The 24,332-nt window shown below is 45.2% G+C and overlaps 1 protein-coding gene across 2 annotated transcripts; it reads right to left on the reverse strand.

Annotated features, from left to right (window-relative positions):
* ING5 (inhibitor of growth family member 5) lies at nt 1–24,144 on the reverse strand. 2 transcript variants are annotated; one of them, XM_056564703.1, is made up of 8 exons: nt 24,009–24,144; nt 19,797–19,868; nt 12,918–13,084; nt 12,622–12,733; nt 12,448–12,535; nt 12,181–12,316; nt 10,799–10,860; nt 1–3,601 (listed from the first exon to the last, which is right to left on the reverse strand). In XM_056564703.1, exons 1-8 carry the CDS (start codon nt 24,043–24,045, stop codon nt 3,565–3,567), a joined length of 711 nt encoding a protein of 236 aa, XP_056420678.1. In that variant the 5' UTR covers nt 24,046–24,144; the 3' UTR covers nt 1–3,564. The 2 variants fall into 2 exon arrangements, with proteins under 2 accessions (XP_056420678.1, XP_056420680.1); XM_056564705.1 differs by lacking the exon at nt 24,009–24,144 and adding an exon at nt 23,618–23,794.
* Nucleotides 24,145–24,332: the final 188 nt, after the last annotated feature.

Consider the following 24,332-nt stretch of genomic DNA (forward strand, 5'->3'; position numbering starts at 1 on the left):
ATATATATATATATCTTTTATATTTACACGTAAAAATAAAACTGGCACTCTAATATAGTGGAATCATTTCATGGAATAGCTACACACAACCCCCCCCCCCCCCATGAACAATGTACGGTAATCGATACTTTCATGGGCCCAAGAATCAAATATATTATCCTCATCTTAATCTTCTCTGTATACCTCTATTTAAAATATATTTTTAATAAAATGGGTTCAGAAATTGTCAGTCTTTGGTGAATTACAAAATAATCATGCGAGTCAGGTCACATTTATGTGAACTCAAAACAAGCAAGATCATAGGGCAGCTCTAGGACACATCTGTGCTCTGCAGTTCTAGATTTCCCTTATAGTACAGATTCATTTAGTTTGTAAACTTCCCTTTTATAGCCAGCACGCCACCTCCATAGTGAAGTTAGTCATCCTATGGGATAATGGAGCATGCAGACTATTGATATTATGTAAAACTAATACCAAAAAGGTACTGCTAGTGTTCTGGGAGCCTGACTCCTCTTCAAGGGACAGATTCCGGTTCAAAATTACAGTCTACAATTGATCACACAAAACAGAGCTGAGACTTTGGCAGGATCATGTTACCAGAAGTTACTAGGAAATAAGACATACTGGGGGAAATTTATTAAACGATCTGTCAGATTTGGGTTGTTAAAGAGTTGCACATTTTGATACATGTCAACTTTTTTTTGTTTCCCTCTTAATACAATTAAGAGTTAAGTGGGCAGAGTTAAAGGGTTATCGCAAGAATAAAATATCACCCATCTACAGGTAATTATCGGGGGCCTAACTGCTGTGAACTCCACCAATAAAGACAAACAGTGGTCAAATGTCTCCAGAGTGTACAGAGCAACAGCACTGTCCACCACTCCATTCACTGTCCATAGCAACGTTTCCCAACCAGGGTACCTCCAACTGTTGCAAAGCTACAATTCCCAGCATGCCCGGACAGCTGGAGGCACCCTGGTTGGGAAACACTGGTCTATGGGGAGTGTTCAGCACGCCACAATATTCACCTGCCACTTCATTCAGGGGACATTGACCTTCGTACTTGGGATCAGTGTTGGGTGCGGGTGGTGGTCAGACCCCCCCAAATCATCTAGTTATCCCCATACTGTAGATGGAGACTTACTTTTGATCTTTAAATAAACCTTTAATAAATCTACCCTAATATGTGCTTGTAACTGTAATCACACCTACATAGCCCCAGTTCCCTACAGCTTCCATTTGCCTTTGTCTGGTCCCTTTTTTCCTGCCTCTGAGACAAGCACTTTAAGTAGGACCTGCTGGATCAGTCAATCACTGGCCATAGCAGGGTCCAGTCACTGGTTGGGCCAGCAGGCCGGGCTCCAAGAACACATCATGGAAGCAGGAAGAGGGGACAGACATTAATGTAGGCCGTGGGGCTAGGCAAATATAATGACCTTCATTCAAAAATTATATATAGAGATAGAGAGGAGAACATAAAAAAAATATAAAAAAAAAGACTGCAGCTTTAAGAGCCAAAGCCATGAACTCTATCCAGCAAGGGGAGGGTAATTTGACCGCAATATGTAAGCTCACACTTAGGTCTGTTTTACATTACAATACAAATGCATTTTGCATCTGTATTATGGGCACCAGTCCAGCCCTGACAGCTGCTGGAGAGAGAAATATCAGATGCTATTACACAAGATAAGCATATCTGATTTTTTGTGCCAAAACAGTTACTGTTTTGTAACCTTAACCTTTATATAAGGTTTGAATGAAGATCAAATATTGATATGTCAACATGTACAAAGTTAACATTGGATATGCTCTCTATTACTAATATGTATATTTATATACATAAAGTAAAATTCTGGTATTACTGGTATCCAAATCGTGCTCAGTCAATCCATTTACTATATTAGGCTGGGATTATACAGGTATACTGTGTGGTTGATAACTACACCACACTGACATACAGTATGAAAACAGCATCTGTTTAGTGCAAGTATAAATCCAAAGCTGCTTTCACACCACTGCATTATAGGACTAGTATACCATCTGCAATACCTGAACATCCCATTTAACTGAATTTAGACCCATATGGGGTTTGGAATCTCCAGTCATTTTTATCTATCTCACTGTAGCAAAGGCAGTACTGGATTTCAGCACTATTATAGCTCCATAAAGCCAGGCTAAAGTTTAGGATTACAAACTATAAATGTGTAAAAAGGGGTTTTCCCAGGACTTTTCAAATGACTGCTATCCTCAGGATAGGCCATTAATATGAGGGGTGGAGGTCAGACACCCAACACTCCCACCAATAAACCAGAAGCTCCATACATTGTGAGGGACACACAAGGTTACTGTAGCTCAGCTACCTTTGAAGTTTATGGGATCCAAGCTGTAGTAACCCAGCACAACAAAACGCACAGGGCTGTCTGCTTCCGGCTCTATTCATTGGTGCTACAGCTCTGGCCAACAGCTGATTGTGGGGGTGCCAAGTGTCAGAACCCAAACAACCTCATATTGGTGTCCTATCCTCAGTATAGACCATTAATGAAATCCCCTTAATGTAATCTGGCCCCAAGTGTACTTTGGCACGTTCACACAACACAGCAAACCTGCATGTGAATTACATGTGGTATAACAATATTTTCTGCCAGGTATACTCAGACATATAAATTCATAAGGCATATGTTACAGCCAAATTTTAAGGGGGGGGGGGGGGGGGGGGAGGCAGAAAGAATGTATGCTACCATTTGTAAACATCTTCTGTAAGGTCTAACAAAATACCATACCAGAATCTTACTGTGTGTGAGTGTATATAGCCTCAGCTATGCAGTGATGGGACTTAATCAAATGTCCAAAGTAAAAATTATTTTTGCCCATTTAATCAAGACCGCTTCAATTTCGAAATCTGTTCTGGTAAAATGAGCCGAGATCTGAATGTGGGCAACAAAGTTTAGATTGACCTGCCCCATTGTGTCTAACAGAGCATCACATGGATTTACAGGTGTTAGGCTGTGTTATCACTTGCCAATTTTCTTGGAATACTGTTACTGCAGTTTAAGCCAATGCTAGAAGTGTATTAAAAAGGAATATGATGTTTGAAAAAAGACATACATTTCCCTTCTTGTTGGATACAGTTCTGGTTTTGGCTCAAAAACTGCAGTGGTAGATTTCCATAAAAAACTGCCAAGTGGAACAAAAGCCTAAACAGCGCTAACAGTTTACATAACGGAACAGGTCATTAACCATACACTTCATGGTATGGTCAGCCACAAAGCATGACGTAAGACGTGCTCCCTCTACTGTGCACTTCCTTTCATTAACCTAAAATCATGAACAAAGATTACACTGTGAAACAGCCAAGAAACAACATTTTAGCAGTACCAATCCAAAAGTGCAACATTAATCTTCCTAGGAAGAAAGCTGTAGATTTGGTAAGACAATCTGCTGCTACCATAATTGATCTTTAGGAAGCCATCTAGTAGCAACAAAAAGGGTAGGGACGACGCAAAGAACAAAAGTATTTATGTGGAAGTAATAAGGACGAATCTGATAAAAGTTGGAGTGTTGTGATCATTTCTTCCGCTCCTGAGTGCAGCGTGGACAAAACCTAAAAAAAAAAAGGAAAACAAACATTTTACAATGTGAAAGGATATTATAGGGTGCATATTCACACCTGGCCGATTTGTTGCCTTCACCTGAATGGAGCCAACCTCATCCAAATGAATGGAACAAATGTTCATATGTTCAACAAATCTAATACATAACATACTGTAGGGATGGAAAGGATAATGTACAATGAGCAAGAAGCTGACCCATATAAAAAGTAAAAATTGCAATTTATTTGTACATCACATGAACAGTCAGAAGATAAAATTTGTGAGGCCCCACCAAAAGCTAGAACAATAAAGGCAAGCTCTAAGCATTCTGCATATAGCTCCCATGTCTCCACCTGTCATTCAGTTGAGCAGTAAGACTCCGCAGAATATAGTCCCTTGTTTTAGAAACTAACAGATATAAGTAAAGGGGTACTCCAGATAGTAAAAATTATTCATATTTTGTGCCCTCATGGCCAGACCAGCTGTATTGTAATAAGGAGATTTAACACACTGTAAAATCTCTCTCAAAGGATCCATTGAGGGACACAGACCGTGGGTGTATACTGCTGTCTCTAGGAGGGGACACTATGGCAACAAGAAAGTCGGCTCCTCCCAGCAGGATATACCCACCTCCAGGCCCTGAGGTAATCAGTTTAAGTACTAGAGCAATAGGAGAGGACCGACAGGTCAAGGAAAAAACACGAACTGTCCGAGAACAGAAGAAAATATATAACTGAACACACCCTCGGACAGAGAACCAAAGAGAAACCCAAAAGGCGGGAGCTGTGTCCCCCAATGGATCCTTCGAGAAAGAGATTTTACGGTAAGTGTAAAAAAAAAAAAAAAAAAAAAAATAAAACCTCCTTTTCTCTATCAGCTCCATTGGGGGACACAGACCGTGGGACGTACCAAAGCAGTCCCTTGGGTGGGCAGATAGGCAGACGGCTGTTCCACTGCCGCAGTTTACGGCCCAGACTAGCATCAGCCAATACAAAGGTATGAACCCGGTAGAACATTGAGAAAGTGTGCAAAGACGACCAAGTAGCCGCCTTGCAATCTGCAAGGCCGAGGCTTTGTTCTGGAAAGCCCAGGATGCCCCAACAGAAGTGGGTAGAATGAGCCACAACCCTGAAGGGAGGAATCTTCCCCCTACAGCGATAGGCTTCCAAAATGGCAGACTGGATCCACAGAGAAGTGGTGGCTTTGGAAGCAGGCTGTCCCTTACGAAGCCCTTCCGTAGGGAAGAAAAAGGAATTGCACTGACGAAACGAAGAGGAGATAGAGAGGTAATACCTAACAGCCCGAACCACATCCAGTTTGTGGAGTAAATGCTCCTTAGGATGAGAAGGAGCGGGACAAAAAAGGACGGAAGAACAACGTCCTCATTGAGATGAAAGGCCGAAACAACCTTCAACAAAAAAAAAAAAGGAAGGATCTGGTAGGAAGACAACCTTGTCCTGGTGAATCACCAGAAATGGAGAACGGCAGAAGAGAGCTGCCAATTCAGACACCCTCCAAATGGTGATAGCAACAAGAAACGCCACTTTCCAAGAAAAGAGGCGCAGGGACACCCTCCCTAAGGGGTTCAAAAGGTTCACCTTGGAGGACACCCAGAACCAGATTCAAGTCCCAAGGGGAGAAGGTGACTGATGAGGGGCAGCATGCGCCACTCCTTGAATGAAGGTCCGGACATGAGAATTAGAAGCCAGAAGACGCTGGAAAGGAAAAGAAAAGGCCGAAACCTGACCCTTAAGGGAACTGAAAGACAACCCCAGTACCAAACCCGACTGCAAGAAAACGGGGAACAGAAAAGTCAATAGGAGACAAAACCTGAGCTTCACAACAACAAAATTAGACGGCCAGGTACAGTGGTAAATAGTCGCAGAGGAAAGCTTGCGAGCCCTGAACATTGTGCAAATGACTTGGGAAGAGATCCACGGGGTGTCAAAACCGCGGTCTCAATCGCCATGCTGTCAAATGCAGAGACTTTAAAATGGGTGGCAAAGAGGATCCTGAGACAGCAGGTCCAAACGAAGTGGAAGGCGCAGTGGAGTGGCGTCCAGGAGCCTGACCATGTCGGCGTACCACGATCTACGGGGCCTAACTGGAGCTACCAGTATGGCAGGAACGTCCTCCGCTTTGGGCTTCCTCAGAACCCTGGGAAGGAGCGGAAGGGGAGGGAACAAATAGGGCAGAGCAAACCCCGCCCAAGGAATCACTAGGGCATCCACAGCTAGAGTCAAGGGGTCCCGGAACATTGACAAAATGGAAGAATCTTCCGATTGTGCCGACGCAAAGAGGTCCACGTCTGGAATGCCCCAGAGGTCGCAGATCTGCGCCAAGACCTCTGGATGCAGGGAGCACTCTCCTGGGTTGACTGAGAAACCGGCTAAGGAAATTTGTTTCCCAGAAGAGCACACCCGGAATGTGAATCGCCAAATGGCCGGAACCTTGTTTTCCGCCCAGAAGAAAAACCTTTGTCACCTTGGCCATGGCTGCCGAGCAGCGAGTGCCACCTTGCCGATTTATGTACGCTACGGCCGTGGCGTTGTCCGACTGGACGCGGACAGGGCGGAACTGAAGCAGGGACTCAAAGAAGAATCGCCCTCATTCCCAAGATGTTTATCGGAAGAAGGGCTTCTCGGGGAGACCAGAGGCCTTGAACCGTCCAGACCCTGAACACACCGCCCCAGCCAGACAGACTGGCATCTGTTGTCACCACCTGCCAGTGGAGGGGAAGAAATGATCGCCCCTTAAGAAGGGGGGAGCGGAGCCACCAGAGCAGAAACTGACGGATCCGACGAGGGAGAGTAATCTTGCGATCGAGAGACAGAGGAGATCTGTCCCATCGAGAGAGGATCGCCAGTTGAAGGGGATGGTAACGAAACTGGGCAAAGGGTACGGCTTCCATGGCCGCTACCATCCGAACCAAGACTTCCATGTAATTGCGGATGGAAACTGGGGCCTTGGCCCAAAGAGAGCAGACTCCTGACAGGAGCGTCAGACGTTTGTCCATCGGAAGGCAAGTCCGGGCAGAGGCAGAGTTGAATTGAAGTTCCAAGAAAAATCAGAGACTGGGCGGGAGAGAGGACAGACTTGTCCCGGTTTACCATCCACCCAAAACGATTCAGGATCTAGAGAGCGAGATCCACATTCTCCAGAGTCTGGTGGGAACCTAGATGAGAAGGTCGTCCAGGGAAGGGGGATCATTGAGACTCCTTTCGACTGCAACAGGGCCATTACTGGTGCAAGGATCTTGTAAAGACTCGAGGAGCCGAGGCCAGATCAAAAGGGAGGGCTATGAATTGAAAATGCCCCTCTGGAACCGCAAAGCCGAGGTACCGCTGATGGCCGGGAAATATTGGAACATTGAGGTAGGCATCCTTGATGACCAACAAAGAAATAAACTCCTTGTTCCATGGATGCCACTACGGAACGGAGAGATTCCATTCGGAAGTGGTGGAGAAGATGACTAAGACGCTTGAGGTCCAGAATCGATTGCACAGAACCGCCTTCCTTGGGGACCACAAAAAAATTGGAATAAAAAACCCCGAAAACATTCCCCTGGAGAAACGGGGACAATGATTTCCTGGGCAGGGACTGGAGGGCCTCCCGAAACTGCTTCGCCAGAGGAGACCGGGGAGCTCAGGACTTCCTGAATGTGTGTGGTCCAGCTGTCACGAAAAAGTAAGAGACGACCTCCCACCCGAGAAAAACCTGCGGGTGGTGGCTTCACTCAATGCGGAAGTGGGATTGCGGTTACCCGATTTGGCCGCAAATGGCCGGAACGGTTGGTGTCCGACTTCCAAGACGGACGCGCCCAGAACGAGGAAGACCTCTTGTCCCGCGAAGGCGTCTGCCCAGACCCCCTTATTGGGGCCAAAGGACCGAAAGGACAAGGACCTCCCCTGGGAAGAAAAGGAGAGCCTTATTTTGAGGCAACAAGTAACTCTTACCCCCCGACACCTCAGAGATAATCTCGTCAAGGCGCCTGTCAAAAGGACGGGTACCAGTAAAAGGAAACTCGGTAAGAGACCTTTTGGAGGTGGCATCCGCATCCCGCCCCAAGTCACATGGAGCGGCGGAGGGCCGCTAGGAGACCCACAGCAAGGCAGCACAACGGACTGACTGCATGGTAGCTGAGCACAGAAAGCCCCCAGCTTTAGAGCATTGGAGAACCAAAGCAAAATAGATCCACTGGGGGGGGGAATCCCGCCTGACCGAGTTTTGAGCACCACACCGAATGGGCATTGGAGCCCCATGCAGAGGCGAAGGTGGGAAACAGCGAAGTTTGCCTCTGAAGCAGCAGGCTCTTCTCAAAGGACTCCACCTACTTGTCTGTCGAGTCCTTGAAGGGGGTCGCTGCTAGCGGCAGTGTTGAAGCCTAGAGAGGCGGGAAATTGGTGGATCCACCGAGAGAGGGGAAACCACCTTAGAGGCAAGGTCCTTGGTGAATGGGTAACGCACTAGAACCCTCTTCATTCCAGAGAACCTCTTGTCCGGATGTTTCCATGCAGATTCCAGAAGGATGTGAAATTCAGCGTGAGAGCTGAACCCTTGAGGTGCTGGTTGAACACGATGAAAGGATACTTCAGGAGTCACGCGGCTCTGGCGAGGCAGAGCGGCGATTCCGGGAACGTCCTCTGGAGGAGCGACGTCTGTGATCAGATGACACGGGGGGGGGGGGGGGGGGGGGGGGACGCCCACGTCTACCTGAAGACTCAATGTAAGAGTCAGAAAAAGCACCTCTAGTACGCTTGTGAGAGCGTGAGGCTTGTGGAAAAGAGGAGCGGGGCCCACTAGCGGGCCGGCGCAGGGTAGACCTCTTCAAGGTAGACACCATGTCACGGGAGGCCTCGGCCACCGAAAGGGAGACTTGAGTCAAGTCAGCCATACACTGGGATAGGAAGAAACCCAGGCTGGAGGGGCAGCCGAATCCACCGGAAACTAACATCTGGGGAAGCTAGGGGGTCTGGGGGAGCAGTGGAGCAGGCAGAGCCAGTGGGCTCAGCAGAACCAGGTATTTTTGGAATAATAATATGTCATACAGACAAAATAGAAGACTAGCAGTCTAGTTGTCAGTTTAGAGGGAGAAACAGATTTGTGTCCCCTGTGACAGTAATTCAGCGTGAGGAGTTGAAAGATTTTAACCCCAACACTGTAACACTGTCCCTGCTGAGAGGAGACACCGCTCTATGCAGACAGAGAGGAGCTAGCCAATAGCCTGAGAAGGGCGTTCCTGGAGCAGGGGCACTGTCTTTGAACAGCGCATATACGCAATGTCTGTGCCCCCTTACTCGCAATGGGGAAACCGGGAACCGGAGTCCCTGAGTCCCCACCTGAAAACATGAAAGTAAAAGGAATGAAAAAACTAACACGTCCCTATACTAGGAAAAAAAAATAAAAAATCAGAAGACCTGGTCTGTAATATTCCAGACAATGTCCACCTCCTTCAGACACTAATCTTAAACTGATTACCTCAGGGCCTGGAGGAGCCGACTTTCTTGTTGCCGTAGTGTCACCTCCTAGAGACAGCAGCATACACCCACGGTCTGTGTCCCCCAATGGAGCCGATAGAGAAATACATTTATTACCTGTACTTGACCCCTTCTCTGTTGTAATAAGCTGTGACATGCATAAGCAAAAATAAATAAATAAACAAAGAAGTGGGGATGGGCACTGAACTGCCGTATATGACAGCAGCTATAGAAGGATCCAGGTGAATAAGGCTCGTGTCTGCGGTGCCAGGTACTGAAGTAGAGCAAGTCAGTGACGAATCTTCTGGTTTCCGGAAGATGCGTCACTGACGCAAAACAGTTCTGTCGTTTCTGTAATATGCCCCTGCATCAGCTCTCAGCCGCTTCCCCTGCCTGAACCAGCTCTCAGCTGGTTCCAGTCCCTGCACCGGGTGATTGATCATATGCTTATGAACAAAGATTAATAAAGTCTGCATTGTTGAACATACTGGACTGCTGAGTGCGGGTATTTACGCTTTACCTTTTACTATGCATTATAAGTGAAGAAAAACCTGACATTCTCTGACCCCTCCCTCCCCAATATAGACAGATCAGGTGACACTGTCGTGGCTTTCAGCGCCCTTGCCTTATAAGCCATACCGACAACCAATGCCCTTTTTAACATCGTCCAACCAAGCCACCCCCCTCTAGCAATGCTCTTCAAGCCAGGTCCCTTTCTAACATCATAACAAACTATGTGCCCTTGTACCATTTTAGGCAGTGAGGACTGCTGGGAAATGTAGTTCTAGTAGGGTGTGCATGAGGAAGAAGAAGAGACAAAATGGAGCAGTGGGCAGTGTATTGGGGAGCAGCGAATTGTGGCAGAAACAAGCCAGGGGAAGTACATTCCTACACCACGTGGATTATTTTCGAATTCATTCATTTTAAAAAGGTTTCTTGATAACCTATTTAAACCATCAAGATAACTGTTAGGCTATGTTCACACAATGGAATTTCCATGTGGCATTCTGCACAGAGATCCCGCAGATGCAGAGTCCCATTGATTTCAATGGGATACTGCTACGCTGTTCTAAAAAATTCCGGTGTCCACAGGAAGAATAGACATGTGCGGAAATTCCCCACTTTGAACATAGCCTTACAGAGACATATCTTCGCTTATGCAAGGCCAAAACTCAACCCATTTACATCATAGGCACATGAGCCCCTATGAGTATATTATAAAGAACAGCTCCTCTGTGTATATTGGATAGAATATTCCTTATCAGAGGTGCAAAACTTAAACTCTTACATCTAAGGCTGGGTTCACATCACGTTTTGTCCCATATGGGGCAGCTGAAAACTTGCGCTCCCGTATGCCTTCGTATGCGGTCCCGTATGTAATTCATTTCAATGAGCCGACCGGAGTGAAACGCTGACTCCGGTTGGATCATTTTTGCCCAGTATGCGCTTTTACAACCGCACCTAAAATCGTGGTCGACTAGGATTATAGGTCCGGTGGAAAACCGCATTGAAATGAATTACATACAACCGCATACAAAGGCATACAGGAGCGCAAGTTTTCAGCTGCCCCTGCCGTATGCGGTCCCGTATGGGACAAATAGTGATGTGAACCCAGCCTTATACACACACACACACACACACACACACACACACACACACAAGTATATTTTCCTAAACAAATATAAAATGCCATTATTCAGGCTTTCAGTAATAGGAACATTTCACACTTACCACTTTCCTTTTGGCTTAGTGGTGAGATCTACACAGGCAAAATGGAACCATTCAATTGGACACTAAAACGAAAAAAATAATAAAACACAAATTGATTATGTGTGAGGTTACTATCCAAATCTATTTTTTACTCTCTCTGCAATGTAATAAAAATAAAAGCAATACTGGCAGTCGGTTCAGAAACAGAGGTACAACTCACCCAAATCCATGGTCCGACAATAGACCATTTACTAGCTGCCACTGCTAATTGCTGGCTTTGCACAATAAAGATGTTACCTGGCATACTCCACATCCATGCCTTCATTTCTGGTCCCACCTCCATTGTGCAAAGCTGGCAATTAACCTGCTAATAACTCGTCTACATCTGGGAACGGAACCACCACCCGGGAAAGTTATACCAGATCTTAATCCGGTACATCCCCACTATAAACCCATGTATTGGGTTTAGTGCGGGTGAACCAGCTGTCAATTACACACACACCCAACTTCCCCCCCCACACACACACACACACACACGCACGCACACACACACACACACACACGTATGGGACTGAGCTTTTATCAAAAAGTAGTATGCATTTTGGATATTGAATGACAAACATGCCAGTCTTTCCACCTGAAGAATATTTAAGAGAAGAGTTTCTGTACTCTAAGACTCCACATTATTTTGTGTTAGACCAAAAGTTTTTACTTCTGCTGTAACTATAGATAGAAACTTAAAACCATAGCCATTTTGGAGGCCATGTACACACATTTCAGCTCTTGTAGTTATCTTGTGTATATTACTGTCATCTTCGTGTGGAAGATAATGGAAGACATTCATGCAGTGACAGACAGCCCACATACACACTGGCAGCCATTATTACAAGTTTCTCATCTTGCATAAAGCCATACACAAGCCCATAACAAAACATTTTAACATTTATAGCCGCAGATTGCGTCTGACATAGGCAAATAGTTGATTACTGGAATTGTTTGGTCATTGCTGGGATTCAGTAGTTGGCTGGGCCAAATTGAGAAGTGTACACCACCAGTCATAGATCAAGAGTAGAGACTGACTATTTTATTTTGTATTGCATTATCATCTAGATCAGTGTTTCCCAACCAGGGTGCCTCCAGCTGTTGCAAAACTACAACTCCCAACATGCCCGGACAGCAAAGGCTGTCCAGTAATGCTGGGAGTTGTCTTTCAAAAGCTGGAGGCACCCTGGTTGGGAAACACTCATCTAGACCATCAACATTCACAACTCAACCAGAAATGTCTAATTTGTAAGTATGAGCAAATTTTAGGCCTTGTTCAAATAGTGCAGTGCAGGTATAAAACCAGGCAAAAAAATTTATGAAATAAATCAATTAGAGAAAATGATATGTTGAATCCTTACATCTGGGTTATCGCAGCCAATCATTTCCCCATAGGACACCTGGTGACACAGGCAGTATGTAGGTTCATTAGGATCTACCGGCATATCCAAGACGTCTGAAGGATGCACAGATAGGACTGCATCTGAAAATATCGGCCTGTTGGATGAAAACCACTGTTTATAAATGTCCACAAACTAGAGAGAAAAGTTATGTAACAAAATGCATTGTGTGCAATCCTGAAGAGCACAATTCAGATTACCAGATAAAGCAGAGTAACAATGACATACCCTCCTTTTAATTTCTTTTTCTTTACAGTATCTTCTTCGGATACTCGGCGGCCTCGAGACCCGCGCTTGTCCTTCTGACCACGATTCTCTGTCAAACAAATAGTAAAAATAGACATTTTATATCCGGAAACAATTATAATTAATCATAGAAGTTGGTATGGTAATGAGCCTCACTTTTAATACTACGTCCTGATGGGCTGTCAAACTCTGCGCCTTCTAGCTTTTCCTTGAGGTCAGCTTCAAATCGTGCCAAATCAGCGTCCAGACGTCTGATGTGCTTATCCACCTTTATGAACAAAACAGGCAAACACTGCTTAATTCCTAGGCTACATATACCTTTGATCTGCACACTGGCGTTTGCAAAGCAACATCAACTAGCACTTGCACTCCAGGGATTTATTGCCATGGCTTCTATAACAAAGTAAAAAAAAAAAAAAAAAACAACAACTATCCCCCCCCTCTTCTCTTACCATTTCATAGGTCTGCATGGCTAACTGCACTTTGTCGTCACTGTACTCCTTGCACTTGCTGTAAGCATTCTGGATGAGCTGTAGATGCTGTACTCTCTGTTCAGGGCTCATGTCCCGCACCTTGGCAATGTACTCACTGGCCAATCCATCAATCTCTTTCTTTTTATCTGTAAATATCATGAAAAGTTGGAATTACTACCAATTAATTCGTTTTTCATGAGTCCATCATGACAGCACCACCATGAGATTATCCCCTGTAGCTCTAACAGGAACAGGAAACACAGTTGTTAAATAGGCCCCTCCCAATCCACTCAGTGGTTTTAAATTAAAGGGGTACTACCGTGCTTACAACTTATACCCTATCTAAAAGAAGGGGATAAGTTGCCTGATCACACGGGGTCCCGCCGCTGGGGACCCCCCGCGATCTCGCACGCAGCGCCCCGCTCTCATCAGGCCCCGGAGCGAACATTGTTCCGGTTCTGATTGCTGCCGATGACAGGGCCGGAGTAATGTGACGTCACGGCTCCGCCCCCATGTGACGTCATGCTCCGCCCCCTCAATGTAAGTCTATGGCAGGGGCGAGACAGCTGTCTCGCCCCGTCATAGACTTGCATTGAGGGGCGGAGCGTGACGTCCCACGGTGGTAGAGCCGTGACGTCACAATCACCGGCCCAGTCATCAGACCCGGGCGGATGTTTGCTCCGGGGCCTGATTAGAGCGGGGTGAGAGATCGCGGGGGTCCCCAGCGGCGGGACCCCGCGCGATCAGGCAAATTATCCCCTATCCTTTAGATAGGGGATAGTTGTCAGCACGGTAGTACCCCTTTAACTAGAGCATAAAATACATCTATAATACTTATCCACATAGAAGGGCGGGAATTAAAGGGTGCTGTCATGATGGACTAATGAAAAACGAATTAATCGGTAAGTAATAATTCCAACTTTTCACTTTGTCATCATGACAGCACCACCATGAGACGTATCAGACAATCAGGTGACTTTAGGGAGGGACCACAGCTTGCAACACCTTCCGGCCGAAAGACAGACCTTGGGAAGAGGTTACATCCAACCTATATTGGTTGAAGAATGTATCTGGAGATGACCATGTTGCTGCTCTGCAAATCTGTCTGATGGAAGTTGAAGCTTTTTCGGCCCAGGAGACGGCTAGCGCCCTGGTTGAGAAAGCACGAAGACCTTTAGGGACTTGCCGGAAGATTTCTAAGCCTTCTGGATAGCTATCTTCAGCCACCTAGATTTTTTTTAATATAAAATTATAATATGTGTGTGTGTGTGTGTGTGTGTGTGTGTGTGTGTGTGTGTGTGTGTTTTTTTTTAAGCTTTCTTGCCCTTGAAATTGAACGAAAAGGTTAGAATCCTTTCTCCAGGATATAGTATAGTAGTTTCCAAGTAATGAATAACATCTTCTAACATCAAGGTTTCTGATCTTTTGGATCATTGCAGTATGAAGGCAATGTAATATCCGGAGACCTGTGAAAATTACTGACCACTTTTGGAAGAAAAGCTGGGTTTAATTTGAAGATAGTCCCATCATCCAGGATGATACAATATGGTTCTTCAATGGATAGAGCCTGGATTTCTCCCACCCTCCTTGATGAGGTGATAGCAACCAACAATGCAGTTTTGCAGGTCAATTTAGCAGAGGCTCAAAGGGATGTTTGGTTAAGGCAGAACGGACTAAATTTTAATCCCATGGAGGAGTTAAATTACATATTTTAGGTTTTAATCTAGAAATAGCAGAAAAAATATATACATCTGTTTAGCAATTTATGTTCAGCTAGAGAGGTATCAAAGTAGCATCCCAAAACTGCCATCTAGAGCGAGCGAAGTTACAGTAATTCAATTAGTCAAACTTTTCGGCTCGGCAGTTGCTGACTTTATCCTGCATAAATTAGTTCAGCTTTCATGCGCTCCGGTGGCTGGAGACTCTCTCCTAGGACTGCATCCCCTTTTCCAGCCCACAGGAGCACCTGAAAGCTGAAATAATTTATGCAGGCTAAAGTCAGCAACTGCCGAGCCGAGAAGTTTGCAACGAATCGAATCATTGTAACTTCGCTAATCTCTACTGCCGTCTGAACTTTAAAAAAGGTACTGAAAAAAAAAAAAAAAAAAAAAAGACTTTTCGAACCCTTCTTGGAGAACGTCTAGTATCTTAGGGATGTCTGGATTCAGAATGTCTGGTGGGGAAGGACCACACCACAAGATCCATTTCTTCCAGTATCTTAAATCTATAGCAGAAGTGGAACCTTTATTTCTTAATTAAAAGGGGTACTCCCCCAGGATTTTTTTTTTTTTTTTTTAAATCAGCTGGTGACAGAAAGTTATACAGATTTGTAAATGACTTCTATTTAAAAATCTTAATCCTTCCAGTGTACTTCGCTGCTGTATGCTCCACAGGGAGTTCTTTCCTCCACAGGGAGGTTTGCTATGGTGATTTGCGCCTGCTCTGGACAGTTCCTAAAATAAACCGAGGTGTCAGCAGAGAGCACTATGGTCAGACAGAAAGGAAATAAAAAACAAAAAAAACAAAAGCACTTCCTCTGGAAAATACAACAGCTGATAAGTACTAGAAGGATTAAGATTTTCAAGTAGAAGTAATTTACAAATCTGTTTAAAGGTTTTTTTTTTTTTTGTTTTTTTTTAAATGAACTGGTGCCAGAAAGTTAAACAGATTTGTAAATTACTTCTATTAAAAAATCTTAATCCTTTTGGTACTTTTTAAACAGCTTTATGCTATAGAGGAAATTATTTTAATTTCTTTTTTGTATTGTCCACAGTGCTCTCTGCCGACACCTCTGTCCGTATCAGGAACTGTCCAGAGCAGCATAGGTTTGCTATGGGGATTTTCTCCTGCTCTGGAAAGTAATCTATAAATCTGTTTTACTTTCTGGCACCATTTCATTTAAAAAAAAAAAAAATTTATATTTATTTATATATATATATATATATATATATATATATATATATATATATATATATATATATATATATATATATATATATATAGTTTTCCACTGGAGTACCCCTTTAACTTTCTGGCACCAGTTGAGTACCCCTTTAACCACCTTACTAGAAATTCCTTTCTTTATAGTAGGATCTGCCTTTCAAGAGCCATGCTGTTAACTGTAGGGTTTCTAGGTCTTGGTAACAGAGGTCCCTGCGTCAGAAGATTCTTCACATGAGGAAGCCGGATCGGATCTGTTACAGATGGAGATTTACGAGAGAGACTGAACAAACCTCTCTTGGGCAACCAAGGGGCTGTGAAGATGACCCAAACTTTCTCCGCTTGAATCTTTTGGAGCGCTTTCACGATGAGAGGCAGAGGAGGAAATGCATAAACAAGAGAGAAGTCCCAAGATTGACTAAGAGCATCTACTGCAAGAGGTTTCTCCCTCGGATTGAGGGAGAAAAAGTTCTGGACTTTGCAATTTTTCTTGTTGGGAAAGAGATCTATTTACGGGTTCCCCCAAACTCTCACCAATGACAGACTTGTGAATTTAGTTCCCATTCCACTGGATCCACTTGGTTCCGGCTTAGGAAATCTGCTTCCTGATTTTCTATGCCCTTCAGTTGTACAGCTGTAAGGGAAACAACATTTTTCTCTGCCCAGATAAAAATTTTGGTGCAGAGATCATAGAGGGGAATGTCTTGCTCCCCCTTGGTGGTTGAGAAAGGCCACTGTGGTTATATTGTCCAAATATACCTTCACGTGATGTTTTTTTAAAGAGATGTTCTGAAGCTATTAATGCAATTAAAACTGCCTTCAATTCCTGAAAGTTGGAGGAGTGACAGCGGGTTTTCTGAGACCATGATCCCTGAAGATGAAGGTGTTCGATGTGAGCACCCCAACCCCAAAGACTTGCGTCTGTCGTCACTGTAACAGCAGGAGAAAGGATCCAATGAATTCCCAGAGAGATTCTTTTTCTTCAGCCACTAAGCTGATGAGGCTTTTACCTGATGTGGAATTTGTAATCTCTTCTCTATAGACAGGTGGGATCTGTCCCATACTTTCAAAAATCAGGGATTGAAGGGGTCTTGAATGGCTTTGAGCCCACAGTACTGCCAGTATACAGGATATAATTGACCCTAAGACTAACATGGCTGTTCTTATAGGAAGAGAGTTTCTCTGTATCAGATTTTTTATTTTCAGCCGAAGGGAGAGAATCTTGTCTTCTGGGAGAAAGGTCTTTTGTTTCTCCGAATTTAGAATCATGCCCTGAAATTTCTTCTTTCTTGCTGGAATTAAGTCTGACTTCTGCCAGTATATGATCCAGCCGAGGTCCTGGAGGCAAGACAGAGTCAGAAGGAGATGTTGATGAAGAGTCTCCTTTGACTGGGCAATAATTAGTAAGTCGTCCAGGTAATTATTAAAATTCCTTTGTCTCAGATGAGCAACCACCTCTACCATTAACTTCATAGATATCCTCGGGGCAGAGGATATTCCTAAAGGAAGGGCCTGAAATTGAAAATTGAGGGTAGAGTGATTGTGTTGAATTGCAAACCTGAGAAATTGTTGATGAGAGGGATGAATTGGTAAGTGGAAGTAGGCATCTTTTAGATCGAATGTGCACATCCAGGAGTCTCTTTGAATCAGTGATATGGCTGTCTTCAGGGTCTCCATCTTGAACCTTTTGTATGAAACTTTTTTAGATTTTTAATAGTTCTGAACGTGCCGTTTGGCTTGGGCACCAAAACTAGATGGGAGTAGTGACCCAGACCTTGTTCCAAGATGGGGACCGGAACAACAGCTACTAGAGACAAGAGATCCTTTATGCCTGAAAAAGAGATGTTCGTTTACAATGTCTGATCAGAGATCTGTATAACAAAATCTTGGAGGAGGACGGTTGATAAACTCTATTCTGTATCCCTGAGATATGGAATTTAGAATGAAGACTCTCCAAGACTCATTGCTTTGTGTTTTCAGAATTGGGATTGCTCCAGCGACCTCCTTTACCTTTCCCTTTATATTCTTTGTGCCTATTAAAAAGGAACAACATTTTTTTATTTTGTTTACTTTTTTCTTGGTAGGGAAATCTTTTTTCCTGTCAGCCACCTGTTCTAGAATTTTTTCAAGGACCAGGCCAAAGACAAGATTACCATGGAAGGGGATGGCACAGAGCTTAACCTTAGAGGTAGAGTCACCTTGCCAATTTTTAACCCATAGGGCCCTTCTAGCAGAGTTAGATAAGGCGGTGGCTTTTGTTGAAAATCTAATTGATTCCTCTGATGCCTCCACCAAAAACGCTGTGGCTAGTTTTAACATTTGAATGGAAGAAAATATTTTCTCTAGATGTTTTATTGAGCAAATGGCTCTCCAACTCCTCTAGCCATATAAGAGAGACCTGGCTACAGTAGTAGCAGCCGCAATATTGGATTGATCAAAGCCGAAGAGGCTTCCCAGGATCTTTTTAGAAGACCATCCATTTTGCTGTCTAAGGTGTCCTTAAGCTGAGCCGCATCCTCAAATGGAAGCGCAGTACTTTTAACAACTTTATAAAGTTGCACATCCATTTTTTGGAGGTTCACTCCAAAGAGTTACTTCATTAGGGTCAAAGGGGAAACAATTGCGAAATTCTTTAAGACTCTGCAAGTGCCGCTCCTGAACCTGCCACTCATCTGTGATTAGATTTTTTTATGCCTTCATGAACCAAAAACAAACAAAAAAAAACTGAGGTTTCAGACCAGCAAACACCCTGTCCTGGACAGACATAGGTTCTGGAGTATCTATTATATTCATGGCATTTCTTACAGCAGTAAGTAAGATACCCATCTTCAGAATTAATTCCCCCCCCCCCCCCCCCATCATCCCTCTTAGGAGGAGTGTCTTGAATTTCACCCTCTTCAGAGAAAGTAACACAAGATGTATGATGGAACAGAGGAGCAATTTATACTCCTCTGTTCAAATTTCGCACCCATCCACACTTCTCCAGCGTTCTGGTGGGTGCCACCATCTTGGAAGAGGGACTTCCTGTCCCCAGCCAATGCGTCTGAGCGCGTATGAAATCACACACGCACGCTGCAACATCAGATGTGTGCGCCCTCGCAGCACAGAGCCTGGAACAGCCAGAGAGCTCCAAAGATAACCAAGACCGGCCAGAAAATAAACCCGGACGAGTGCCGCGGCAGGAGAAAGGGACCAGGTGGCAACTACCCGGAGGAAGCACAGGGGGAGGGAGATGCCAGCATGACTGAAGGCAGACCTGCCCAGAGCAGAAACCAGCCCGCCAGAGGCAAGACCTCACTCTCCGTGTATGCTCTTAGGAACAGAAAACACTGAGACAACGGTATTCACCTTGTCCCGGTCCGTGGCAGGAATCTTTGTAATCTTCTTTGTTCGCTCCGCTCCAGGCACCAGGCTTGGGGCACGGGAGGAGCTAACTAACATCACCCCTGCTATTCTCTCACAGCGGGACCAAGCAGCTGTGACATCACTAAGCTCCGCCCATGCCCCAAGCCAGGTGACTGGAGCTGAGCTAATGGAGGAGATTACCAAAGATCCCTGCCATGGAACGGGACAAGATGAGTACCATTGTCATAAGTGTCACCTGCACTGTCTGTACCAACAGGTTAGTGCAGGTGACACTGGTGAAAGATTTCCTTTAAATCTTGTAATGCAGTTGTGAATATCAAATGCAGGGAAGTAGTCTTTTCTATTATGGCATGCACTCTGTACTTGATATTTGTGAGGAGCTGTTTCTACTTTTACTGTGTATAGACAGACAGCTATCAAGGAGGGGCCAGTGGGAGAAGATTCGCACAGGGCTCATTTTTTTCTAAATAGCATGCACAGAAAATTAGGCTACCAAAAAAAAAAAAAAAATTATATATTATATACACACACACGGTAATATAGAGAACATACCTTCTGTCCTCTGATCTAGGTCACTCATAAGCTGGAAATTCCTTTGAAGTTCACATGGTAAGTTTTCTATACCTGACAAAAATAAAATGGCTTCACATTAAAAGGAGAACTATCTGCTAAATATGGTGCCCTGTGTAAGAGCAATATCATACAGATCCATACTTCTAGTAGCCAAAGTAGCACAATAAATAAATATAAAAAAAAATGGATGCTGTGTAAATAAACCCCAAGGGGCAGGAACATATGGGGGGGGGGGCGCTCATACCTATGTAAATAAGCCCTCAATATTTAGTCATCTGGGGTCAGACTCTCTGTACCTTCCCCAGTCATCTGTCTGAGGGTGTAACTGTGCTCATGCAAGCCCTGCAGCTTTGGTTTGTTTACTTGCACTCATACTTGAAATGAGCATACTATTAGAAGGGAGTGCTTCAAGATACTGCAGTCTTGTTCAAAGGCTTCCTGCTTCTAAACATTTTCGTGCGCCATAGACAACAAATGAGGCACTGTCCATGCATGGGTGATGCACTCACTGGATTGGAGGACATTTTATCTCTGTTCTTTAATCTACAGGGGTCCAATGGTTGGTCTCCCACAGATCAACAAGTTATCCTATAGATACCCCATTAAAGCATCACTGTCATTTGGAAAAAAAAAAAAAACTTTTGACATGTCAAAAGTTTTGATTGCACATGGTCTCACTCCCGAGACCCACTGCAATTGCCACTAATAACCATCCTGTGGCTCAGATTGACCATTTCACTCCATAAACATATGAAGTGAACGGTTGGATTTGAGTGACTACCATGGAAGGAGACGCATGCCCTTCATATGGCTGTAACTTGTCATTGGAGTGTTAACCCTGGTGCAATCACAACTTGTTTTGGCAACATGTCAAAAGTTGTTTTTAACCTCTTAAGGACGCAGGGCGTATGGATACGCCCTGCATTCCGAGTCCTTAAGGACGCAGGGCGTATCCATACGCCCGTGGGAATTCCGGTCCCCACCGCTAGCCGGTTGGGGACCGGAGCCGGATGCCTGCTGAAATCGTTCAGCAGGCATTCCGGCATATCGCCCAGGGGGGTCATTATGCCCCCCCATGTCGGCGATCGCCGGACAATTCAGTCCAGCGTTCTGCGGCGATTCCGGGTCAATCAGGTCTCCAGTGACCCGGTGACCCGGAATTACTGGCTGTTGGGGGCCATCTCTGACGGCCCCGAACAGCCAGAGCCTGCAGGGGTGAGGTGGCACTGGTGCCACCTCACGATCGCCCTGATTCGTCGGCCGGATTACCGGCCGACCAATCAGGGCGCCTGCTGCGCGTGTCACTCCCGCACCCACTCCGCCCCTCTTCCGGAGGGCGTGAGCGGGAAGACGACCCCGGGTGCTGGGGACCCCGATACCCGGCGTCCATGTTGGGATCGGGGCCCCAGAAGCGACGGCGGTGGCGAGGGACAGTCTGCGATGGAGCAGCAGCAGGTGGTGAGTTACAGCCTCCTGCTGTTGCTTAGCAACAGCTCCCAGCATGCAAAAAGGGCATGCTGGGAGCTGTAGTTATGCAACAGCAGGAGGCAGACCACCACAATTCCCAACATTCCCTTATGGGCATGCTGGGACTTATGGTTTTGCAACAGCTGGAGGCACATTTTTTCTATGGAAAAGTGTACCTTCAGCTGTTGTATAACTACAACTCCCAGCTTGCACAAACAGCTAAAGTGCATGCTGGGAGTTGTAGTGGTGCATCTGCTGGTTGCATAACTACAACTCCCAGCATGCCCGTTGGCTGTCTGTTACTGATGAGAGTTGTAGTTTTGCAACAGCTGAAGGCACACTGGTTGTTTTTTTTTTTTAACTCAGTGTTTCACGACCGATGTGCCTCCAGCTGTTGCAAACTACAACTCCCAGCAGTCACCTTACACCAGGCACCGTACATGCTGGGAGTTGTAGTTTTGCAACAGCTGGAGGCACACTGGTTTTGAAACACTGAGTAAGGTCACAAACTCCGTGATACATAACCAGTGTGCCTACAGCTGTTGCAAAACTAAAACTCTCAGCATGTACAGTCTGTCAGCGCATGCTGGGAGTTGTAGTTTTGCAACAGCTGGATGTTCCCCCCCCCCCCCCCAATGTGAATGTACAGGGTACACTCACATGGGCGGAGGCTTACAGTAAGTATCGGGCTGCAAGTTTGAGCTGCAGCAAATTTTCTGCAACAGCTCAAACTGCCAGCGAGAAACTACTGTGAACCCCCGCCCGTGCGACTGTACCCTAAAAACACTACACTAACACAAAATATAAAATAAAAAGTAAAAAAACACTACATATACACATACCCCTACACAGCCCCCCTCCCCAATAAAAATGAAAAACGTCTGGTACGCCACGGTTTCCAAAACGGAGCCTCCAGCTGTTGCAAAACAACAACTCCCAGTATTGTCGGACAGCCGTTGACTGTCCAGGCATGCTGGGAGTTTTGCAACAGCTGGAGGCACCCTGTTTGGGAATCACTGGCGTAAAATACCCCTATGCAATCCCTAATTTAGGCCTCAAATGCGCATGGCGCTCTCACTTTGGAGCCCTGTCGTATTTCAAGGCAACAGTTAAGGGTCACATATGGGGTATCGCCGTACTCGGGAGAAATTGGGCTTATAATTTTGGGGGGTATTTTCTGCTTTTACCCTTTTTAAATGTAAAGTTTTTGGGAAAAGAAGCATTTTAGGTAAAAAATTTTTTTTTTTTTTTTTTACATATGCAATAGTCGTGAAACGCCTGTGGGGTATTAAGGTTCACTTAACCCCTTGTTACATTATCCGAGGGCTCTAGTTTCCAAAATGGTATGCCATGTGGTTTTTTTTTGCTGTCCTGGCACCATAGGGGCTTCCTAAATGCAGCATGCCCCCAGAGCAAAATTTCCTTCAAAAAAGCCAAATGTGACTCCTTCTCTTCTGAGACCTGTAGTGCGCCAGCAGAGCACTTTTCACCCCCATATGGGGTGTTTTCTGAATCGGGAGAAATTGGGCTTCAAATTTTGGGGGGTATTTTCTGCTATTACCCTTTTTAAAAATGTAAAACTTTAGGGAAACCAAGCATTTTAGGTAAAAATTTTTTTTTTTTTTTTTACATCTGCAAAAGTCGTGAATCACCTGTGGGGTATTAAGGTTCACTTTATCCCATGTTACGTTCCCCGAGGGGTCTAGTTTCCAAAATGGTATGCCATGTGGGGTTTTTTGCTGTTCTGGCACCATAGGGGCTTCCTAAAGGTGACATACCCCCGCAAAAACCATTTGACGCTCCTTCGCTTCTGAGCCCTCTACTGCGCCCGCCGAACACTTTACATAGACATATGAGGTATGTGCTTACTCGAGAGAAATTGGGTTTCAAATACAAGTAAAAATTCTCTCCTTTTTACCCCTCGCAAAAATTCAAAAATTGGGTCTACAAGAACATGCGAGTGTAAAAAATGAAGATTGTGAATTTTCTCCTTCACTTTGCTGCTATTCCTGTGAAACCCGTAAAGGGTTAAAACGCTTACTGAATGTCATTTTGAATACTTTCGGGGGTGCAGTTTTTATAATGGGGTATTTCTGTTGTAAAACTACAATTCACCTATGCACGGATCCACATGCAGGTTTAGCCCATTCCCTGTATTTAGGGCAGTGTTTCCCAACCAGGGTGCCTCCAGCTGTTGTAGTTTTTCAACTCCCAGCCTTTGACTGTCCAGGCATGCTGGGAGTTGTAGTTTTTGCAACAGCTGGAGGCACCCTGGTTGGGAAACATTGATGTAGGTACACCACAGTAAACTATATATCAGAATGTCCTCATACCAGTAGCCCAACCGCAAACACCTGTAATGCTATGTTATGTGAATTGAGCCTTGGCACAAGCAGAAGGGAAAACCGAACATACACCTATAAAACCAAAACGTCACCACCGCGCTATCATACAATAGAAGTAATAACAGCTATAGTAACAGTTTTATGAACATCAAATCTATATAACGCAACAGAAACGACTAGGATTTCAATAAAGTTTTCATTGTTCAAACCAGTTACGTAACTCGTACGTCATCACGTACAGTCGAAGTAGTACGCGCCCGCAAAGTGGTGACGCAGTTTTAATAACACGCTCGGTAGAATATTATTCTAACCTCCTCCGCCTCACGTCATAACACCCCCGTCCTCCCCGCCCGTTCAGTCCCCCCGGCCCCGCACTCACTGTCCAGGTAGTGTTCCAGGTACATCGCAGTCGCCATGTTCGCAAAGTGCGAGCGTTTCCTTCGTCAGATCTCGGTCCCGCTCAGCGTCTCGCTGGTTTATTCATGAGCAGTGCGTTTCCGGCGCGGCTGGTTGGCTGTCTGCCTGATTAATATTCATGAGGCTGGACAGCCCGGGGTCTATGCGTGGCGGCGGGTCTTACTTTCCTTCCTTCGAGGCCCCGCCCCTTGTGTGGATGAGTCGCTCCCCTTAGAGATTGGTCTGTTGCCTGGGCTGCGCGCTCTCCCTATTGGCTAAAATCTCCCAGCGCTCTAGTGTAATCGCG

This window comes from Hyla sarda, chromosome 3 (assembly GCF_029499605.1).
Source record: "Hyla sarda isolate aHylSar1 chromosome 3, aHylSar1.hap1, whole genome shotgun sequence".
Lineage (NCBI taxonomy): Eukaryota > Metazoa > Chordata > Amphibia > Anura > Hylidae > Hyla > Hyla sarda.